The following is a 23,712-nucleotide window of genomic DNA, read 5'->3' as shown; positions in this document are numbered from 1 at the left end:
AACTGGATAAAGAAGTTGTGGTTTTTCTATAAAATGGAATATTACTCAGCCATAAAGAGCGAGAGAATAGATTCATTCATAGGAAAATGGATACATATTGAAGATATACTCCTAAGTGAAATAAATAAGTCCCACATGTGTAAATACCAAATAGTTTCCCTGGTGTGAATATTCTGCAACAATACATAAGATTCTAATAAGATTACTGACATTTAGAAACTTGAAGAAAGGAGCTAAAGGTGTAGGGAAGGTATGATGCATAGGGGAAGAACAAAAAGGGAAGAGGAAAAAATGTGAGAGAATGAAAAGATGAAAATAAAGTGTTTGTAGATGGGGAGGGGAGGAGGGGGTGAAGGGAGGGCAGAGGTAAGGGGAAAAAATGAGAATCAAGACCTGTCATGTAGAGGTACAAGATCCCAACAATGAATGTAACTGTACATCCCTAAAATGTACCAATAAGCTCAATAAAATTAAAAAAAAATAAAAATAAAATTAAAAAAATAAATTTAACACAACCAACCAACTCAAATTTAGTATTTCCCCTGTGATCATATTTTGTTTGTTGAATTTGTTTTATTTAAAAAAAATCAGTTGGATTCCCAAGGGGAAAAACAGAGATTTTATAGTATTCATCATTTCTGTTTCAAATCTGATGCTGAGCAATAGTCTTTGAATTATTCCTTTTTCAGTACACTATCCTTCTGCAATCACATTTATTTTTTGGGGGGGTAATGGTGAATGAATGAACATGTTATTGGAAGTTACTAAAGTTACTTAAAATTTGGTGAAGAATATTTTGCTATAGTTTTGTGTTTTTCTTTAAGGGAAACATTGCATTTCTATAATTTTATAAACAAGAGGGCTTTTGCCACAAACATTTTATAATAATGATCTCTGGATGCATGCCTCAGAATTAAGGTTAATGGAATAATAGAGTAAGAACTACAGCTTTAATTGAAAACAGCAGGAGAGCACTCTCAGTATGTATATACCCATAATTAAGATTAACAAATTCTTTGAGTGGCTACATAAAATGTGTATTTTACAGTAGAAAGAAAAACAATAAAACAAAGTCAGCTATTGCTTTTCAACTGAAAAACACAGGTGAAGAGACACAAGGACAAAAAGAGTTATTAAATTATTCTTGTAAAAAGCAATTCTCTTTATTCTCTACAGGTAAAGGCTGAATTTTATGATAGTAAGATCAAGCTTACTCTTTATCAAAGTAAATCAGTCTTTATCTTGGAGGAATTCTGTCAAAATAACAGTACTAAAATTATTTGTCATCCTCAAACATCACATTAATTTAAAATCATCTTTACCCACTATTATTAAAGGCTAAATTTATCTAATCTTACATTTTCTCTATCACAGAAAAGTCTCAGAGAATACACATCACACCAAATACAACTTAACTGCTGTTCGTCAAGCATTACTCAAAAAGAAATAAAACACATTCTAAGCAAGCCTGGTACATGAAAATCTGGGCACAAGATGGAAAGCACATTGAAAAATAATTTTTCCATTTTATAGAATAGCTCACCGTGGCATTTCTTTTTCAAGCAATGAGTTTTTTAGTAAATTTTAAGTAAGTTCTAACTTGCACAAATTTAATTTTTATATAAAACTCTTAGAAGCAAGTATATAAAATAGGAGCCTGATGAGAAAAATGCATTAAATAAGTTAGAAATTCTCTAGGTAAATGATTTTCAGTTATCTCTTCCTACAGAAAATAAGGTGATTATGTACAGGTCTTCTGAAATAATCAGATCTCTTACATTTGAAAAAGCATATTCTAAACATGCACTCTTTCACCCCAAATGTAATCCAATCATTAAATTTCTCATTATACTTTAATTAAATTGCAAATCAAAATCACAGCTATATTATTTCAAGTGTCTTCAGTTTAGATCCCATATAACAATGAAACAGGGAGAGAAGGAAGGAGGAACAGATGCACAGACATTCAGCATGAGCTCTTGGACTAGGCCGTAGGCATGAAGGTTTAGTCTAGTGCTTTTCCTCTTGATCATCCTATTATCCAACCTCTCTGTGCTTTTATACGCAATAGCTTCAACATTGTAAGTCTATAAAACTTCAATTTCCTGCTTTGCTGTGGTAAATTTCCAAAATATTCCTCACCTGTTTATTTTCCCTGACTGTCCAATATCCTGGGGAAAATACAAGAGCTAGAGCACAAATATTTTCCATCACTATTTCAAAGAAGAGTCCAAGAGGTTAACAGCTTATATAGGAGGAAGGAAACTGTTTAATGAGCACATTCTAGATGCCAGGTATGGTGGTCGGTGTTTTCACACTACCTCATTCGACCTTCACAACAATTCTCAGGGATGGGTATTACCACATTCATTTTAATAACAGAAGATAAAGGCTTAAATTTTTTATCATAGTTTCCAGAGCTCATATTATTCTTAAACACTGGCAACTACAGTCAAATCTAATTTCAATCCAGATGATTCTAAAACTTGTGCTGTTTCTCAAAAACATGCACCCTCAAGCACCACTTTTGGGAATGAAGCCACTGGTGGGTTACTCATTGTGTGACCTTTATGAGAACTGGGGTAGAGATAATAAAAAGATGGGACATTACCTCTGCCACTGAGTAATTTATATCAGACATGAAGTCAAAGAACATAACATAATAAAATGTCTAACATTCAACTGTTTTTTATTCACAAGTGCATAAGAAGTTAAGAACATAGGCTGGATATCATGGTAAGGGAAATGTCCTGATGAATATGATGAATTAAGATGAAATGAAAGTGGACTCCAGACATAGGAATGTTGAGAACAATGAACAAAATCTATTCTTATATGTAAATCTGTAAATATTTGCATAATATAAACATTTGCATGGTATAGTGACGGAGCTACTCTGATGGGGCTGATGGTGCCTGTTCAGCAAACAATGGTAGTAGTAACAGAAATATTATATTTATGATAGCTTTAGGAGAGAAAAAATATATTTGAAGTAAGAAATAATGGGACTTCTTAGCAAGCTGATATTAGAAATGAAAGGTGTCACAACCAGAATGACAGCACTCCGGCAGACTAAAGGAGGATCAGAAGTTTGAGCCTAGCCTCGGCAATGCACAACTTAGTAAACAGTGTCTCTAAGTAAAAGCTAAAAAGGGCTGAAGAGTAGCTTGGTGAGAAGGTACTGGGGTTCAATCGCTAGTACTTGAAAAAGAAAAAGAAAAAAAAGAAGATATTAAGAGGTACAATATTTTCTAGCTTTGGGCCTAGAAAGATGCAATAAAGGTAACAGGAAATAGAAATGAGGTTGACAGCACTTATAAGTTGTGATAAGATGATTTTTCATCTCTGTACATAGTATGTTTAAAGTAAGCCTTAGCAATGATTTGGTAATAGTTGGAATATACGAGTGGATCACAACTTATGCTGAGTAGATAATTCCTACTCTTAATGAATACATAAAAACACTGAGTGAAAAACATATGCTCAGTAGGTTTAAGAACCCTCCCCCCCAATAAAGAAGGATGGATTAGAAAGACCAAAGAAATAGAAACAAATTAGTAAAACATAACAATAATAAATATGTTGATCTCCTGAGCCAAATAATGCAGAGAAGTTAAAATCACTTAATAAGTAGGATACATATTTGGGGAATTCATTGGCCAGAGTTCTTTTTTCCCTTCTTGTTGGGGTTTGCTCCTTGAGATGGCCATACTTTCTCAAGATCTCACATCCTATCAATGCTGATTAAAGAGAATTGTGCCCCAGTTCTGTCATAAGAATCTTTAAATTGTAACTCAAATGTAGATCTACCCTTTTGCTAGGGCAAGGCTGTGAGATGCAAAAACTGTAAGGTATGGCTGACTGTTTCCTGTCCTAGAGAAAAAAGATGCAGTGTACATTTGGGCTATATCTAGGACTTTGATGGCAGCTGTTCCTGAAGCTCAGCTTCAGTGGTTCCATTGACAAGATTTGCAGTGCACCTGTGCTTTCAATTCTATGGGTCCGTTCTCTCCTCTGCCAAACTGGTTTGAGTTGGTACAGAGGAAGGTCATTTTATGTAAACCCTAACTTATACCATCAGGTTGAAATCTTTAGAAAAAAGATGAGGGGAGGGAAGTGGAATCAGAAAAGAAAGAAACTAATATTTTTATGGGTTGAGCATTTCACTTACACTCATGAGTAGCTTTCGCTGACAAAGACCTGAGGCTAAACGATATCAAATAACTTTCAAAAAGACCAGTTATTAAGAATCTGAGGACCATGCCTTTTTGGAAGTGGTATCCTCATCAGTATCTGTCCATTAAAGGAAGATGGAGCTTTCTAAGGGAAAACTGGTATGAATAACAAGTCACCTTCCTTAAGATTAGACAGTAATGACACATTTAATCACCACAGTTGGAACTGCTAAACCTCAGGACAGATTAGATACCTTTGATCAGATAGAATAATGCTATCATCATAAGTGTTTAACAAACCAAAGGGCATCCTTTCCTATTCGTGACTATATTCACAAGGAAACAATGTATTCCAGGTATATATAAATTACTTGTTAGAAACTACACTGTCCCTTACACTTTAATTTGAAACATTTATAGGTGTTTAGCATGAGGGACACAGCAGAGCAAAATAAACATAATCAGTAATATGCTATGATTATCTTCAATATGTCAGTAAGTACTAAAATCGATGTATTCCATTATAAGGAAGAATAATTTTATGAGGAAGATGTTTTCAACATTTTGAAGGTTGTAACTCAAGAAAACTGAACTAGCTTTGAGGTCACAGTAGTCAAACTTATCTAGGCATTATGTTTGTATAGCTTTAGGGGACAATGTATATCCACACACATACAGATATAGATGCAACCTCAAGTAATTGAAACAGAAGTATTGCTAAATTACACATGCATTTTTATCAACCATTTCTTCTCCTTATGAAGCATTTTATTATGTAATTCAATTTAAACAGAATGTCATGATTTCTCTGGATCTACATTTCCAGTAAGAAAAGCTATAAAGTAAGGGAAAAGAAAGAAGGAAAAAGAAAAAATATGAGAAAAGGAAAAAAATGGAAACCAAGTCTTCATAAATAGGGAAGGGCAGAGGGGGTGAAGGGAGGGAAGGTATATGGGGAAAAATGAGAACCAAGATACAAGATAAAGGTACAAAATCCCAATGATGAATGTAACTGTACTGTATACAATAAACTTAGTGAAAAAAAAAAAAAGAAAAGCTATAAAGGCATTAACAAGGCATTAACAATTGAAGAGCACCAGTGATGGTGATTAATCACCTTGGACATTGACCTAAGCAAACAGCATTAAAACCAGTTGACACCCATTTCTAAGATTTCCTATAGTTTTCCTTCAGGTGTTTCTCTGAAAAAAAGGGGATATACTTTTTGGGTTCAAACCTGCACAAATTATATTTTCCTTTGGATTACTTCTCCCACTCCTGCCAAGAAAGTAAGTAAATTTCAAATGAACTTACCAGGTTTCCTACAGTCAACACGCTACTGAATTGGTCAGTCATGGGGTAGTGTTCCATGGCCATAAAGAGGGTATTTAAGACAATGCAAATAGTGATGGCAAGATCAACAAATGGATCCATAACAATTAAATTCACAAGATGCTTTACTTTTAACCATGCATCACAGCAATCCCAGATTAAGAACATATTGGCAAATCTGTACCAGCATGGTGGACATTTCTGTCTAGATTCTTCAAGTTCTAGGGAGACAACAAAGATGGAAAGTGAATAAAAATAAACTAATCTTAGCAATAGATTACATGTTGTTTGTTAAAACCAATGCTTATGCTTGGAAACACACATTCACAGTATTTAAACAAATCTGAGAAGAAAATCTTACTAGATTTTTCCATAAAATATTATTTAAAAATATTGTTCAGATAGACTTTCTTTTTTAATTACAAAAATTAAGCAGTTTGAATGCAATTTATTTCAAAATAACTGATTGAAAATAAAATTTCTAATAAGCTTTAGGGTAATGTTAAAGTTCGTGAATAATTATTTCTTTTAAAAGTGTCTTTTTAATGAAATTATCAAAAGCTATATCCTCATTAATATTTGCAATTCCTGTCTCCTCTGATTGTATCCAAATTAATATGTTTTCCACATAATAAGAATGTAATACATTCAGACCCAAATCTATTGTGATTTACTAATATCTTTTAAAATTCTAGCTTCATATATGAACAAATTACTAGTAATTTTAATAGGTCAGTCCTGTTATAAAAATAATATAATATTCCTATCTGGAAATCCAGTATTACAAAATGGGACTGATGTTTTCTAAAAAGAACATGTTACAATTCAATTATATAATGGGCTTACAAATTGCAATGCTAATGTACTATTTCTCCATACTTCAAGGAATAAGGATTTGCTGAATGTATGAATAAGGGAAGAATAGTTGCTGACCACCACTGTGTGTTAAAATCAACAAACATTAGTGTCACCTGTCCTTTGAGGAATGTCCTGGTTGCTGTGTATCTATAGGTTGGAGGAAAGATATTTTTAGAGTCCCTGTTGGAGTGGGACACGTCTTAATTTATCCAACTCATTTATATTTCTCTCCATGACATCAATGCCCTATAGTTCTGCATGTCCAGATTTAAAAATGAAATGTTTGCTCTGTTTGTATAAGACTAATATAATATGAGAATAAATCTTCGCTGGTACAATATCAAATGAGAAAATATCACTGTCCAGATGAGATAAAGATCCAAGTTAAAAACAAAAGACCAGAATTATTTTTAAAATCAATATAATAGTAACAAACTCCATTTTTTACACATGTACGTTTCTATAATAGAATTATAATGTTGGAGAGCAGATACTAACTACGACAAAAGCAAAGACTAGCTCCACAAAACAGAATCGATAGCAAGCAAACTCTCTCACGGCGTGTCTTACCCTCCATTGTGTTGGTCAGGATGCTGGCTATGCTCATAGCTCTTTGCCTTCCAGAGGAATCCTCCAGCATTTCCATTGAAATCTGGTAAGAACTTAGCCTTCTTTTTCTGATTTCTGTTTCAGTGGTGGTGCCCTGCAAACCAAATACCAATAGCTCAAACCACCCTTTTCAATGAATAAAAGCAGATCACATACATCTCTTTGGAAAACCGTGCTGCATGCAATCCTTTTCAGATAACAATTTTTAAGCAGTAATAATTTAAGCAATTAGAATTGTCAGTTATATAAAAATAATTTTTTAAAAAGTCACACGATAGCCTTTGATGAAAATTCACTGGTTGGATGCAAGGCAAGGCAATTGTGTTACAGAAATATTTTTATTAACATGTCAGAGTTTTCAGGGAAAACTTTCTAAGCATGCCAAAATTTGTTATTATTTAATTATATCAAAAACTGATTTTCTTCTTATATCAATTATTCACAGCTAGATCAATCTTACCTCAAAGGAAATGCTATCATATAGTCTCAAGGATGAGTTATTTTCTTTGAGGCAATATTGACATACACGGGCCAAGTTTTTGCCATGCAGAAACACAGATGTACAATGAAATGTGTGTGCTTTCCTGAGATTTCTTTAATTATTTCTATATGCCATCCTACACAAAATCAACATTTCTTTTTAGAGATAATTTTAAATAGCAGTAGAATACTGACAGTTCTGTGAAAACTGACCATTATCATTATGTTGCTCATTACAACATTTAAGGAAAATGAACTTTTCAGAGTGTGAATAGATAATTATATAACTTTTGGTAAACCATGTCTGTAATAAAGATTTGACTGTCAAAGCACTCATTATTTTATACTGGTAGGTTTACTGAATTTGCAAATATGTTTCATCCAAGACTCTCAAAATTGGGCCTTTAACCTAAAGTATTTGAAAGCTTATGGTCTTACACAATTCAATTTTATTTTTTCCCATTCAGTTAGTCATGTATTCGTTTTTAAGGACTTTTATTTTGAGGAAGCAAGATGGTAGAAGAGGCTAAACTGCCCAGATCTCGATTATTTCAGTTGCTGTATAAGGTCAGTAGTAGCTGGCTTATCTATTATCACCTCTGGCTGAAGTGGTCCAGTAGGTGACGTTAGAGCTGAAGGTCCACCCACCAAGGAAACCACACCATTGCAATCCACAGTGCTGTGCATCTTGCCATTTGCTGGAAGCCCTGGCACCATCCTGGATGACATACTGGCCTGACTAACGTTACTGTTGCGTCGCTCTCGCTCTCCATGTCTGGGCGGCACAAACAGAGAGTCTCTCCTGCTCTCGCTGTCTTCAAAGGTGCTGTGCTCGTCATCGGCAAAGTCATTTTCAGATCCAACATCCTTGGCCCGTCCTCTGAAGCTGAAAATGCTTGTTTTGCTATTGCGTCTTGGGGAAAACAGGGAGCCGCGAATACTCAACAGAGACTGAGGAGACAGTGAAGAGGAAAGGAATGGGAAGGGGAGCAGGGGATGGGGTGGGGTACAATTGTTTAAAAAGATTTTAATATTGTAGAAATGATTTGCCTTCAGACTGGCTTAATCTTGCTCTTAAACATAGCTTATCAAGTTCATAGAGAACACATATCATTGGGCATTTTTACTAAAGACCACGACACACATTTAACTGCAAAGAATGTTGTTTTGGCTAAGAATCCTGATTTGCAATTTACAATGTGCACAGTCATTTTATTTAATCTTCACTCGTCTAATCTTGTGATATTGGTTGTGTTACCAGAATGTGACAGGTGAGAGACCAGAACCGGGGAGGATAAATGACTCTTTTGGGTGAAAGCAGTGGTTAAACAATTAGTGGGTGGCTTTTCTTCTCATCGCTAAGATCTGAAAGACATGTACCTGGGAGAAATGAGTTTTGGCTCAAGTGAAACTGTTGTTTTAAATTTTGAATACTTGTATCAAATACTTTACATTTTGATAATTATAGGAATGAAAAAAAAAACCACCATTATCTCTTCATTTTCTTCTTCTGGATTTTAAAATGAAGGTCACTGAACCTGTTTGTCTCTCTCCTCACAGGAATAAAAGTCACAAAACTAACCTATGACTCCGTCTTGCAAATTTCTTAGCGTTTCCCTAATGGCAACCAACAATTCCCTTTATTTGACAGGTTATGTGTCATAGCCAATGCTGCATATAGGATCCCCAAACAACTTAATATATCATCATTCTTTCTTAAAATTTAACTTTAGCCCTGGGTGAGGTGGGGCATACCTGTAATTCCAGCACTTGGGAGGCTGAGTCAAGAGGATTGCTGAGAGTTTGAGGCCAGCCTGGTCTATATAGTGAGTTCAAGTCTAGCTTGGACTACATAGTGAAACCCTGTCGCAAAAACAAAACAAAACAAAACAAAACAAAAAAACAACCAACCAACAAACCAAAAAACCTAAAAACTGACCTTACCTAGAAGAACCAGCATGAACAACAGGACTTTACTAAAAACAGTGATGTGCTAAAAACAGCCTCATGTGCTCATAGGTGTGGCTCATAGGAGGCAGCTGGATTATGGGTGTGTGATACTGGATAATGTGTGTATGGTAACTGGATCAGTCCACTGATTGGTTTAGCATGGTTCTGGTTGTGGAAAATGGAAAGGCCCACCCCATGTTTATGTAGGATTGACCAATAGGCTTGTAGCCTGAATGGGCTAAAAAGGGAAGGATTGTGCCCTATTTCCTGTCTGCCACATTATGAACTGTTTCTCCTCAACCATGCTGGCCTGCCTTGGAATGAGCTGCCTATGGACTGAAATGTCTACAAACTGTGAACTAAAAGAAACCTTTTCACCTTTATGTTGCGGGTATCAGGCATCTTTGTCCCAGTAATAAGAAAGTAAAACACACACAGACATGCACACACACACAGGAACATATGCAAATACATACATATGCCAGCACCAGATGTATTTGGGTATTTCCTTTCTTCTTTACATTAGCTAATACCAAATAAACAATTTTAGTGGAAAAAGTAGGAAAACCAGACTCTATCAAACTGCTTTTGGCCTTTTTGCCTAATTAGGTCAGGCTGATTTTCTTAAGCTCCATTTTTAGCTCTGTTTCTATGGCTTTTCCAGAACCACAACGTACTAGAATAATTTTTGTTGCCCTCTTGTCCAAGTGATCTTAAAGATGTTATTAAGTGCACTGTTCCTTTGGATTTGATTAAATTCTCCACAGGAACTAGTGGCTGTTCAGCTTGCTTAATTTGAGGCTGTGTCTATGTGACACTTAATTCTTACAGTAAGAATACCTGCCTCATGCCAAAACGGTAGTTAAACTGATTTCTGATTGAAGTGATCAAGAGATTATACCCGCCTCATTAATAATAAGTGCTAATGTCTCCAATCCCCTAAAAGCCTGGTTAAATTACCATTATAAGATTGATTCTGTTGAGAACTAGTTTTTTAAAACTTCAGTTTGTAAACAAATCACTTTGAGTATTTAAAACACACATTTTGATGTCTTGTCCTTTTGGAACTGTGGTTCACTGAGTAGGTACTGTGTTTGAATGTGAGTCCCTGAAGTTTATATGTTGGATTTTTTTTTTTTTGTAATGGGGATCAAACCTGGGACCTTGAGCTTGCGAGGAAGACAGCAGAACCACTGAGCTAAATCCCTGGCCCTATGTGTTGGAATCTTAATTCCTCTACATGGCAGTGTTGGGAGTTGGAACCTAGTGGGAGATGTTTGGGTCATAGGGTGGAACCCTTGTGAATGGATTAGTGATTTTCTCACTTATTGAACTGGCTATCATGAGAGTCTGGTACCTTCTTCTCTTTGCTACAATGTATCCATTTGTTCTTTCACTCATGAGATCCTTGTGATAAGCTGAGCAGATGCCAGTGCCATCCTCCTGAACCACCCTAACATCTAGACCATGAATCAAAAACCCATGTTTACTTCATAAATTAGCCAGTCTCAGGTATCCTGTTATAGTAACAGAACACTGAGTAAAACGGGAGGAGACGGGATTCAAGAATTTGAATTTCCAACACACATTCCAGGTGATTCCAAATGCAGGTGAACCTAATTCTTCACTCGGAGAAATATAAACTTCCACTATATTATGATTATGTTATATATGAGTCCATAGGATGGTTCAATATAATCACCTTAATATACCTATATTCTGAAACTCTCTGTAAACTGAAAACGTATCCATGGATACTGGTTGGAAGAATGCTGTATTTTTAGAACATATGTTATGTATCTATAACATATCTGGTACATACTTTAACTTGCATGTTTTTTATGTTGGTGTATTTTCAGAGGCATTCCAGACCTTTAAGTTTATTTGAAACGCCTATTCACTCTTTGGAAAGTGTAATAATTGGTGTGAGCACAGCTTTCAAGGCCACACAGACCAAAAAAGAAGATAATAAAAATAGTTTTCAGAGAAAATAAACTCAAAATAACACACTAAAATGCAGCAAAGAGGAGGGAATACCCACAGTGGCAGTAACCCTTTCTCTAAAAGGGAAGAAGAGCTTTTGTGTTGATTAGAAAAGCCAGCTCTCTTCACCTCAGACCTGCCAAAGCACAGATTACAGGTGTCTTGTTTTTTAAAATCTTGTAAGAGAATAACTGTGGGCTTTTTCTTAATCTTTAGTAACAAAAAGGAAGACACAAGAATTAAATTTGTATGACACATTTCTGCATGTAGGGTCTGGATTAAAAGTTGGCTGGGAAAAGTCAAGAACGTAGATGCAAGAATTTCTATTTGTTCATGTGGAAACCTGTAAAATGAATTGAAAATACTCACTTTAGATTAAATGTTAGCTCTCTTGTTGTTTCCGCCATTCATCAACTACGTTTGGTTTTAGCTACAAAGTTTCTAGTTTAAAATAAATGGCTTAGGTGTGTTGGAAAGACTTGGATAAAATAAAAGTGAAATAATATTTTAAATTTATGTTAGTAGAGGACATGGTGCCCATAATTTATGGCCTTTCTGCTTTGACATTTTCAGAAGTTGGATATGTTTCTGAAAGAATTCCCTCTCCATCTTATACTTCCTGTGTCTGCCATCAACACTGATTCTCTTTCTCCAGAACTATTTTCCTCACAGAGAAAATCTTTTGGTGCTTAAAAAGCCAGAGTACAAAGTGCTTTTAACTTATTTCTATTTGTGAATTGAGTTTATGTCCTCTTGCCTGTCTTTATGAGGATCTGTAAATTCAATGCTAATCAGCTCTTTTACTTTTGAAATTCTATCCACAGATATAAAATGAACTACATATACATGTATGTAGTGGTGCTGCTGTTAATGTTAAAACTTGGGCTGTCAGCTAACTTCTCCCTGATGCCTCCTCTGTGTGGTGTTCTCAGCCCCAGGGTCCCAGGACTCATATCAATCTGAGTTTTGCAGACTCACTGTTAGGCCTTGCCCTCTCTCCTCCTGCCATGCTGGTCTAGGAGACAGCTTCCTCCCTTGCCTCTCCTAAAGCTCAGTCAAAATGTTTCATCTACTGCGAAGCCTTCCTAAATCATTTTTTTTAAATTTTTCCTTGCAATTATGATTCTTTATCCCTTCATATATTTTTTCATGGCACCTACCATCTTCCAAAATAGTATATGCTTTTTATCTTTTTTGTATTTATTAAACTTTAAAAGAAAATTCTAGGAAGTGAATGAGTTGAATCTCTTTGTTTATCGAGGCTTATTCAACATCTAGAACTATTCATGCCACATAGGTGATTAATCATCTGCACATGATGAACTTATCCATGTTTTTTTATAATAAGAGAAAATACTATTTTAGAAATATAGATGTTCTACCAAGTATATAGATTTATGAATAACTGAAACTAGTCACATCTTTTAGTTTCTTTTATCTGGAATGTATTCATCCATTTTATCTCAAGACTTGTCACATAAGGATTCTATGTACTGCTTAACTCTTAGCAACTTTCTAAAGTAGTTACTATTACCTCATTTTTCAGAAATTATAAAGTACAACTGACTTAATCAAGGCTGTACAATTAGTGTGAAGTTGAGTCATGAACACAAGCTTTTGTTATGTCAATCGTTATGCTACATCACTAAATATAAATAATCACTCCTAATAGTTTTAAGAATGCCAAAATTCCATAGTGACATTTAAACAATGATAAAATCATTAAATATTGGTCAGAGAACTGATTTCTATACCGAATTTCAAATTAATTCTGAATATCATTGTGATATATTGATTAAATACCATATTTTATATTTGTTTTATGTGAGACAGTAATAGTTGCATCCATCAATAACAATTTAGATGTAGAAAAATGTTTTGTATCTTAAACTCTTTTGTCTGCATCTCTATTTTATCTAAATGGAGAGTATGTTCTGAACTATTAATGTAGAGATTATTTTTACTTTATTAAAACATTACATATTTAGTATAAATTATGAATTACTCACTGATAACTTGTATATCATCTTTTCTTTCAATTAACAGCTAACCAGTACACTGTATTAAGTGTCATGGTTACCACTCTTACTTTTATTAAAATTTTTATTTCTTGTAGAAAGAATATCATACTCTTTGATTGCTGTTTTTGCTTTAAATTAATATACACGGTGTCTTTTAAAGCATTAACCTTAAAGTATTATAATGTCTCAGATTAATCTGATTAGCTGAGCTTGTCTTTCACAGCATATGGATGTTTTAATAGACCAAATAGAGTGTTTAAAGCCATAACTACTCATTATGAATCTTAGAACTATTTGCATTATGTAACCCATAAAATGTATTAAGAACAAAGCAATGAAACTATTTTTTTAACTTCAAAATATGCTGAAGAATTGGGTAGTTGTCTTCAATGTCATTTCTTTGAGAACATTCAGGTTATGATTTCATTCTAATGTATCATGGCATGACCCCTACGCCAGCCCAATGGACAGTCAGCTCAGCACAATTCTCATACTGAAAGATCAGGAAAACTCCAGAGACATTTCTTTTCAAAATTCATGCATATGTTACAGTCATAGCTTTAGATGATAAGACAAAGAGAGCTCCACTCATAAAGAAGATAGGTTTGTCTGAAACCTCAAAATGTCAAAGGTAAAAAAGGCTTCTAAAATTGTCTTAGTAAAGAGAAAATCCTGATAAGTAGGTTATTACCCAACCCAATTAAGAAATTTGCTCTCAAAATCATTAAATGTTTAAAATTATCAGTGGTTTAAGTTTTAAAAATCTTTTCTCTGAACAATTTACAATAAGATCTTTTTTTTTTTTTTTTTTGGTGCCGGGGATTGAACTCGGGTCCTTGTGCTTGCAAGGCAGGCCACCGAACCGCTGAGCAATAAGAATTTAAATAGCTAAATTAAATGTTAGTACCCTGTCCCCACTTAAAATAGTGCAGGCCCATACCCAAATGAAAGATGGCCATTAAAAGGCAATAGCAAGGACAAAACAAACCAAAGCACTTAGTAGACATCCCTACCTGATGCGGGGAGCAGAACTTCTTATCACCAGTCAGCCGGTTTCCATCCATGGAGAAAAGGAAGCTTCTTCTTTTGACACTGTCTTCTGATTCTGATTTGGGAAACCTGTCTCCTTCTCCTCTGCTCTTTCCTTCGGGATGGTCCCTCTGCCTTCTTTTCTTTCTTCGATTCCTCCACTCCTTGGCACTTTTGGAGCTTAACTTAGATGCTTCTGAAGAACTTTCCAAGAGCTCTCCTAACCCACCTATCCCACTGAAATCTCTTGAAGCAGCAGAGGCTGCTGCAACTGCCTGTTGTGAAACAAAGCCAAAAACTATTTAGAATGTGAAAGTTAGACAACAGGTGACTGTGTACAGATCTGGCCATCTATGACTATTAACTATAAGTGAAAATGATGTCTTCTGGTCCTTTTATTTTGCTTTACCAGAAGAGTTTACTGACTGATGATCATTCCTGTTTCAGATAGCACACAGCAATATGCTAGTCCGTGCAGGCATTAAGGCAAGAAATGTGTGGTCTCATACATCCCTTGGATTATATTATTTTTTTCTTCTAGCTTGGTTGAAATTAGCTTCAGTATGGGGCCATTTCCTCTCTTAAAATTATTTTTTATAAAATGAGAATCAAGACTTGTCATGTAGAGGTACAAGATCCCAACAATGAATGCAACTGTATTGTATCCCTAAAATGTACCAATAAACTCCATTAAAGCTGAAAAAAATTATTTTTTATACTTTACAAATAATGTTTTGTTTTGTTTTTTCTTCAGTGTAGCTGTTCCTTTTATCACTATTCCAATTTCATCCCTTGGTTTACTTTTCCCATGTGCAACTGTGAACAACTGAGTGGTATTGTTTTTTTCCTTTAAGTACAAGACAAAAAAGCTTTTTCTTTTCCATTTTCTGAACTCAATTTATTTAAAGTATAAATTCTACTATTTTACCCCTGATGGAATGGTGGGAATGTATTGGCTAGATTTTCTTCATCCTTTATTTGAGATATATTTAGAACTAAGATTTGCATCTCTGGGGTCATGTTAATCCCAGATAATTTATTATATAGTAGTATTAAAGTTAAGTTTTTACAAATTGTTTATTGTTTATTATTAATGGCTAACATATAAATAAAAGAAATCCTTGAAATATTTTTCAAGAGATTATAAGAACTTTAAATATTTTTTCACATTTTAGCTCTCTGCATCTATAAGCATTTTGAGTCCAGTTCCTGCTAATGAAACACAGCTAGCTCTGAAGCAATATATGGCAAATGTTTTGTGTTTTTTGTATCCCTCTATAATATTTTTAGACTGGAAATGATTTAATCATAACTTCCAGAGGCTATAAAACAAAAATACGATGCATATAAAAGATGAGCTCTCATTAGGTCTATTCCTATTTTTAAACAACCACAGAAGTAGAAATAATTTATTTATGAAAATATTAGTTAAAAATTTCATTTTTCATTAATAAACAAACAGCTCTCTACCATTTTGCCTGTCTTTCTTATGGACTATAAGTTAGATAAGAATTTTGTCATTTTTTTTTTGTATGCGCGATGTCTGGTGTGTCTCTGAATACAAGAAGTGCTCAGTAGTGTGAACAAAGATTTTAAAAAGATATCTTGGCCTTGACTTTTCTAGATTTTATAAACCACTGGGTGTCAGGATGGCCTATGTAATAGCAACAATTTTTAGGATGGAATGATGGCAAAATCCAGGTTCCACAGAGCTTTGGCAACGTACTGTGCTGGATTCTTCCTATGAAGTCATTTTTAGTTTTTGCTTGTTATTCCCAACTAAAATTGAGTTTATTTTTAGCTGAATTTATTTTTGTTTTTTTGACTAGCATTTTTTAAAATGTTAAAAAAGAGTGCTGCATATTCTCTAGGCTTGACATGATGTGAAAGGAGTGAACTATAGTACTGAATATAGTATAAAATGTATATGTTGGACTCACTAACACTTACAATGTAGCACAGATATTTTATTTATTTAGAGCACTACACTTGCACAGAAATCCAGATCTGACTTAACAGAAGACAATCTCTACCATTTAAATGAAACCAAATTTATAATTTAAAAAATTGATTGTAGTTGGTCAAATTTCTTTTTAATTCTTTCTCCTATCAGTTCTAATATTATCCATTGCCATTAATATAAAATATTAAAATACATTATAATTGGACTGCATATATACAATAAAGTGAACAAATTAACCACTTGTCTTTAGCAAGTTAAGAATAGTCATGTAGTACTTGATTATAGGGGGTACCTAATATATAACATTTGTTGAAGGAATGATTATAAATTTATCATTTTTATTCAAATAAAGGCCTTAATTCTTCTTTCTCCATTGTACAGACATAAACACAGTGATAATCATTTATTGAATTATTTTCCCTGGAAACAAAGAAAGTATTTGTAATATTACTTTAGCATGATCCTGAAAAAATGTTCATTTAAATCACTTCTGGAATTGTCTTGCATAAGATAATGATTTCTCTACTGATTCTGAGTAACAGTTCAAATAACTCAAAGCCAAAATGGATTTTTAAGGCAGCAAAGGTAACCTCCGACACCACACATTTTCTGTGTCATTCATCAACTCAAATTCGTCACTCATTCCACTTCCAGAGATTTGCCGAGTCCCTCAACGGCAGATGTTTCCTGTCATTTCTCATGACTGTGTACCTGCTTCTAACCAGCACCATGACACTACCAGTGTCCTGTTTACTTGGAATCATAGTGATTCTTTCTACAGTCAACTTCCTGAATTTTTCTTGTAACAAATAACAAATTACTATTCAGTATTTACATAGGTAAGAATATTTTTCTAACATTTCTCTGTGATTAAAACAGCTTTATAACTCACTGTACATGTCCTTAAAACTATAATCACATAACTAATACTTTCCTCATTTTAAACATAAAATCCCATTCAAAACCATAAAATACCAACTATACCTGTTTCAAGCCCTAAATACATTAGCTCTCCTATATGCCACTTCTAATTTTGTTGTATTGTTTACTCTTATTTTTCTATCAGACCTATCTGTATTGTGATGGAATATGGTAAAATGAACATTATCAGACTTTTAAAATCATAAATTTCAAACATAATTATACTGTTCTAGCACAGAACATTTATTTCTTTACAGGGTTGACCTTTTCCCATCCTTTAAAGTTGCATTTTATTTGCAAGTTTAAGGAGGTGAATATGTCATTTCTTTATGTTCACACAATGACTAGCACTAGAAGACACTAACTAGACATTAATAATAAATTAAGGGCCGGGGATTTAGCTTAGTGGTTTCGTCACCTGCCTCGCAAGCCCAAGGACCCGAGTTCGATCCCTTGTACTAAAAATAAAAAAGTAATAAAAACGGAAATAATGTAGATGATGAGTTTTATAGAGTTAATGAGCAAGAACTAGGAATGCTGTGGTACAAATAATTTCAGTATTTCCCTCCCTCTGAACATATTTTGCCATCATCTCTCCCCTTTGGTTCACCATTGGTTTTACCAGTCATCACTCTATTTGTTGCCAATGAGGAAGCAAAATTTATTTGGTACCGTGCTATCCAAATAAGTATTAAAAGTTTCCCTGAGATGAATTTAAATATCATAAAGTTAAATAAGACTATTAGATCATGACTGTTTAGTCATGATCATGACTCTTCATGAGTATTCATGTCAGATTATGACTAGTAACTGGAATCTAATAAATAATTTTTAAGTGGATAGACTTGACATAGTTTGTTTCCATGTTTTTCCTTTTCTTGTGTTTTTTCTTTTCTCTTCTTTCCTTTCCCCCATCCCTCCCATTTCCCTTACTCCTTTAGATATTTTCTTCCTAATTCACAATATCAGTTATACATTTTAATCCTTATTTACACCTTTGATCTTTGTAAATAGGGAAGCGTGAAGTGGGTGAAGGGAGGGAAGGGAAATGGGGAAAATATAAGAACCAAGATACATCACGTAAAGGCACAAGATCCCAATGATGAATGTAACTGTACTGCATACCTAAAATGTGCCAATAAACTTAATGAAAAAATTGACATGTTTTAACTGCATTATTGTGTAGATATCTTGCTTTTCTATCTTATTAATGGGTTTCATTTATAGTTACATAAAATTCAAATGATTGAAATATGGTAGAACTTTCAGGCAGTAAGAACAATACTTTACATGATTTTCAATTTGTTTGTGCTTTCCTTTTCAAAGCAATAGAGTATAATCATAGTACTATTCCATATCCAAGGGAAAATGCAAATAGTAAAACCTGCATGTTCTGCAAATGCTAAATCTATAGTAGAGATCAGTAATTAGCTAAGCAACTCTTGCTAATTTCCTGTTTTACCAAAAATTCTTCAAACAGGATCAAATACCAAATGTTATGAATCATCAAAGTAATGCACAGATGCTAAAAACATAAACTTTGAGCCCGTAAGCTCCAATTATATAACATCATTCACTCAATACTTTGAATGTCTGCATTTATCTGAAAAACTATCAATATATAAAATCACTATTTGAAGATGCAGAAAGATCAAGTGGTTTATAAATGAGGTAACTACATCCTAAACAAAGCTCAAGAGTTTTATATGATTGTAGAAATATTTAGCACTCAAAAAAGTAGAATTGACAGTTTCTGTAAATCAACTAAAGACTTTCAGAAATATAAAACAGAAACAATACATACCAAAGGAAAGAGAAAAATCAATCAGAACTGACCAAGAACTGATACAGACAAGAGCATTGTGTATGATCAAAATATTAATAGACAGGAAATATAAAGAAGATACAGATACAGTTTTATAGATGAAAACTACAATGTCTGTAATGAAATTGCACTAGATAAAATTATCAGACAGTGAAAAAAAGGATGATAAACTTGAAGCTATAGTAATAGAAACTAAATTGAATTAGACAAGCTTATTCCAAAACTCATACAGATCTAGACCTCTAAAACAACTTTCAAAAGACAACCAAAGCTAGAGAGCTAGCAACAGTAGACTTACTAAGAAGGTACAGTAGTAAGAGAATGTGGTATTGATGTAAAGAGACAAATCATCTAGACAGAGAGGAGTCCCGAGCAGATTCATATACATATGGACAAAATTTTTGACAAAGATTAGAACCCATAAGAGCATTTAAAGTACGTACTCATATGTAAACTACATAATCATGTAAAAAAGAGAATATACATGACTCATACTGTATGCAAAATTAAAGGGGATTATGGTTGGTATAAAACATAAAACTATATAACTAGAATGAAACTACCAGAAAAAAATCTTTGTTATATTGTGTTGGCAAAAATTTCTTAGATGCTACACCAAAATCATTGATTACTTTTTGTGAAAAATTCAAAACTAAATAAATTCAATAAGGTGTACATCATCAAATATAAAAACTTTTGCTCTTAAAAAATACTGCTAGGAGAAGGAAAATACAAATCCATACTGGGAGATAATATTCTCAAAGTATATGTATGATAAAGTATTGCACCTAGAATTTACACAGAGCACTCAAAACACTAATAGGAAGAAATCAGCCTAAGAATTAAAAAAAAAGAGGATATTTAAAAATTTGAATCGATATTTCCTAAAAGAAGTATGAGGATGAAAGGTAATAACACATATTTAACATCATTATTTATTAGAAAAAGGCACACTAATAGAGTAAGGAGATATGAGAAAGACTTAAAAAGACTGACCACATAAAATACTTGCTAAGATCTGGAGGAATCGTAACTCTGACATGGAACAAATTCTTGCTAAATCTCCCCCAGTCTTTCTCTTGCAATATAGACCTCTCCCTCCTCACTTTTTAATCCAATACTGTGCTGCTGTGTTCTCTCAAGACATGAGTGTCCATCGCATTACAACCCTAACCCAAACTAATACTAATAAAATATCTAAAGTTGGCCCATAGTTACAAGTGCCACCTTGACATCTTGAAATGGACTATAGCAGACACCTCTTGCAATGCAGAAATCTCAGACTGATTAAGCATCAGTATGCATAAAATTTTCTTTTTAACACCAGAGATCCAGTAATTTCAGAATGAAGTCTCAAATGTCATTATTAGTGGTGAACAGTTGTAGTTGGAAATGCTAGCCATATTACTTTTTTTTGATTCAACTAAAATTAAATTCTTTCCTCAGTTTCCATGAGATAGCTGCATAGTAAACCTTACAGTCAATGTAATCTCTACATACTACCTGGTTTCTTTATAACATAATGTTTAAAAAGTTACTTTGATTCCACATTTAGAAACACTTTTAGGATTGAACAGCTTTCTCATTTCTAATTCCAATATCTATGTGCAAAATAAAAGACCAATTCAAATGAATTCCTATAGTACAACAATGTCTGTACACAGAAGCTACAATAATAAAGTTTACATGTTATCACTTAGTACCTGAGCTTCTTCCTGCTGCTTTTTAAGCTGTTCCAGCATCTGCTGAAATTCTGCCTCTTTCTGTTCAGCCTCTTCCAAGGTGGCCTGATTCTGTTCCTCATAAGCCATGGCCACTACAGCCAGGATCAAATTCACCAGGTAAAAAGAACCCAAGAAAATGACTAGGACAAAGAATATCATGTAGGTTTTCCCCGCAGCACGTAATGTCTAGGGAAGAGAAGGATCATTTTTATTGATAGTTTAGTATAATGTCCCTCAACAAAGAGCTGATTACCACAGCTAGGAATGTTCTCGCTTACTTCCAACATATGCATCTCATCGCTCTTGCTGCTTTCTGAAGCAGCTCTGGAAGTCCTCTTTTGTGTCTTTATGAAGTGTAATAAAAGGACTGGTGAATGCTGCAGTCAAGTGCCATCCAACAGAAAGGCGCGTTGACGAAAAACATGATCGAGTGTCCTTATCCGCCTTATTCACCTGAGAAGTCACCCATTGCTGAGTCTTTCCCAAAGTCAGAATGACCAGGAAAAGGAAACATTTTGAAACAATTCAGGACAGAGAGGCGGTCATGATAACACAAATAAAGACTTATGGAAGAGGTCTACCAGAACTGCTTCTGAAAGAATGGCAAGAGGGATGGGTAAGGGGCCTGAACTACAGGAGAGTACTTTTAGGGGGATTCATGACGATGTGTCTATTACTTTTTAAAAAATGTACGTATTCATCATATCTGTTGATACTACCTCATAAACCCATCTCAAATAAATATATATTGGATATATATTTGAACATCATTGAAATGTCTCTCAGGGTTTACAGCGAGGCAGTATATTACAAGTGAAGGTGCGGTCTTTAATTTAATTTAATAGGTTTCCACATCCATAGCATTTATAACTTTACATCACCCGGTGATATCTTTCTTGCTCCTCTTCTGCCTGTTAGCTATTGATTCATTTGAAATTTTATATAATTGATAAACAATCTTTTCACATGCCATTTTTATCTCCACAACTAGACTATAAACTCCCCAAAGTCAGGAATATTCTCTGCATCCTCCACAGCCCCTAATGGGAAGACTGTCTCATATAAAAATCTCACCTACCAGCCTAACTATAATTCTGATGGAATGAAGGACAGATGAAAATTCTAGAAACGCCTTCTGTACAGTGAATCTTCTTCTTCTGTGTCAGGAGTTTAGTAACAATAAAATAATAAAAATTAGATAAATGTCAGTTAATATCTGACTGATACCCAAAACTGCCATTTTATATGGAAAATAAGTAAAAGTATATTTACATTATATATACATATATTCATAAAAACATATCTTAATGTGGACCTTACCAACTGGTACAGATTCTCCCAGTAGTCTTGAGTCATGAGTCGAAACAGAGATAAAAAAGCCCAGCTAAAGGTGTCAAAGCTTGTGTAGCCATAGTTGGGATTTCGACCAGCCTTAACACAGATGTACCCTTCTGGGCACTGGCTATAAAGGGGAGAAATGACAGTGGGCTCAGCACAGATATTAGACAAATTCCATCAATCTTGATTTATAGCAATTGTCAAAACCCAGAGTTACTGTCTTTGATTATTATTATTTTTTTTTGGCTTTCATTTCTAGAACACCTGATGTGATTGGTCATAGGAAACTCAACAGGTAAAATATATGTTTTGAAAAAGCAGAAAATTTAGGTGCAAAGGAGTCAGATTACAGACATTTACAATGGCAGAGAGGCAGTTAAACTTGAGGTCATGTTCACTCCTCCAACTTGAATCCACTGCCATAAGGAACTTGTCATTTCATCCACTATCTACTTACTTAATTATAAGCACACATGAAATAGTTGTGGGATTATCAATCCATACTAACAGAGGAATCAACTTTATGCACTGCAGGGCTTTATGTACCTTTTGCTTTTAGTCTTACAGACTCCAATTATGTCCAGTTACTGAGATTAGAGCATTATTACCCCATTTCCTTCTTTAAGTTTGTTCCATACATTTACATTTAAATATTTGTATCACATTCTTTTAAAAAATTCATCCTGGAATCCCTGCCTTCACAAAGGATTTTTTTTTTCTTTATAATTCGCAAATGCTAAAGTTCACTCCTTGTTCTATGAGCTTTGGCAAATGCTTAATGTTTTATATTCACCATTACAGAATCCTCTCAAGAATTCTCCATTATAAAATTCTAATGGAATATTACCCAGCTATAAAGAATGACAAATTTGAGACATTTATGGGAAAATGGATGCAACTGGAAAATATATTTTTGAGTGAAATATGTCAGACACATAAGTTTAAATCCCATATGGTATCTCTCATTTGGGTGAGACAAAGTACAAACAAAAGAATAGTAAAGGGTGTAGAGAAGAGGACAAGTAGACAGATCTCAAGCAATAGGGAAGGGGTCTAAGGAAACAAGGGCAAGGGGTGAATAGGAAGGGAAGGGGAAATAAGTAGAATGAAGATGTGCCATGCTCAGAAACCTAATAGCCTCAATGAATATAAACAGTATATGCCATGGCATGAGCTAAGATCAATAATATCCACAGGAATAAAAATTTGAATGGGAAATTACAGGAGAAAGGAAAGGGGAGGGAAAAGAAAGGGAATTTAAAAAAAGAAACAAGCTATAGTATGTACATGTACCAACTTCCCGCAAAGATTGTAAACTGCAGGTCCTGCAATATACTAAAACAAACAAACAACAAACAAACAAACAAATAAAAACCTCCCCTGTGCTCACCGGGTCAAACTCGACCATAAGCCCCTGAAAACCAATAATCTTGTTCTTGTCTTTTCCAGAATGTCATGTAACTGACATCATTATATAGCTATTTCAGGTTAGCTTTTTTTTTTA

The 23,712-nt window shown here is 34.1% G+C and overlaps 1 protein-coding gene across 7 annotated transcripts in view; it reads right to left on the bottom strand.

The window, feature by feature from the left end:
* Window positions 1–23,712, bottom strand: part of Scn3a (sodium voltage-gated channel alpha subunit 3) — a 107,685-nt gene that overhangs the window by 40,650 nt on the left and 43,323 nt on the right. For 2 of the 7 annotated variants that reach the window (XM_033756326.1, XM_033756327.1), the window contains exons 10-15: window positions 22,191–22,332; window positions 20,850–21,056; window positions 14,422–14,712; window positions 8,103–8,405; window positions 6,936–7,068; window positions 5,490–5,728 (exon numbers count right to left, since the gene is read on the bottom strand). In XM_033756326.1, the coding sequence (XP_033612217.1) occupies window positions 5,490–5,728; window positions 6,936–7,068; window positions 8,103–8,405; window positions 14,422–14,712; window positions 20,850–21,056; window positions 22,191–22,332 (1,315 nt within the window). Of the gene's footprint in view, window positions 1–5,489; window positions 5,729–6,935; window positions 7,069–8,102; window positions 8,406–14,421; window positions 14,713–20,849; window positions 21,057–22,190; window positions 22,333–23,712 lie in introns of those variants that run through there. The other 5 variants (XM_033756329.1, XM_033756328.1, XM_010606874.2 and 2 more) reach the window with 3 other exon arrangements.

Source organism: Fukomys damarensis, unplaced genomic scaffold (genome assembly GCF_012274545.1).
Source record: "Fukomys damarensis isolate Sample0158 unplaced genomic scaffold, DMR_v1.0_HiC HiC_scaffold_26, whole genome shotgun sequence".
NCBI classification, from domain to species: domain Eukaryota; kingdom Metazoa; phylum Chordata; class Mammalia; order Rodentia; family Bathyergidae; genus Fukomys; species Fukomys damarensis.
Note: the sequence above shows the minus strand (reverse complement) of the source record. Positions and strands in the feature narration are given on the sequence as shown.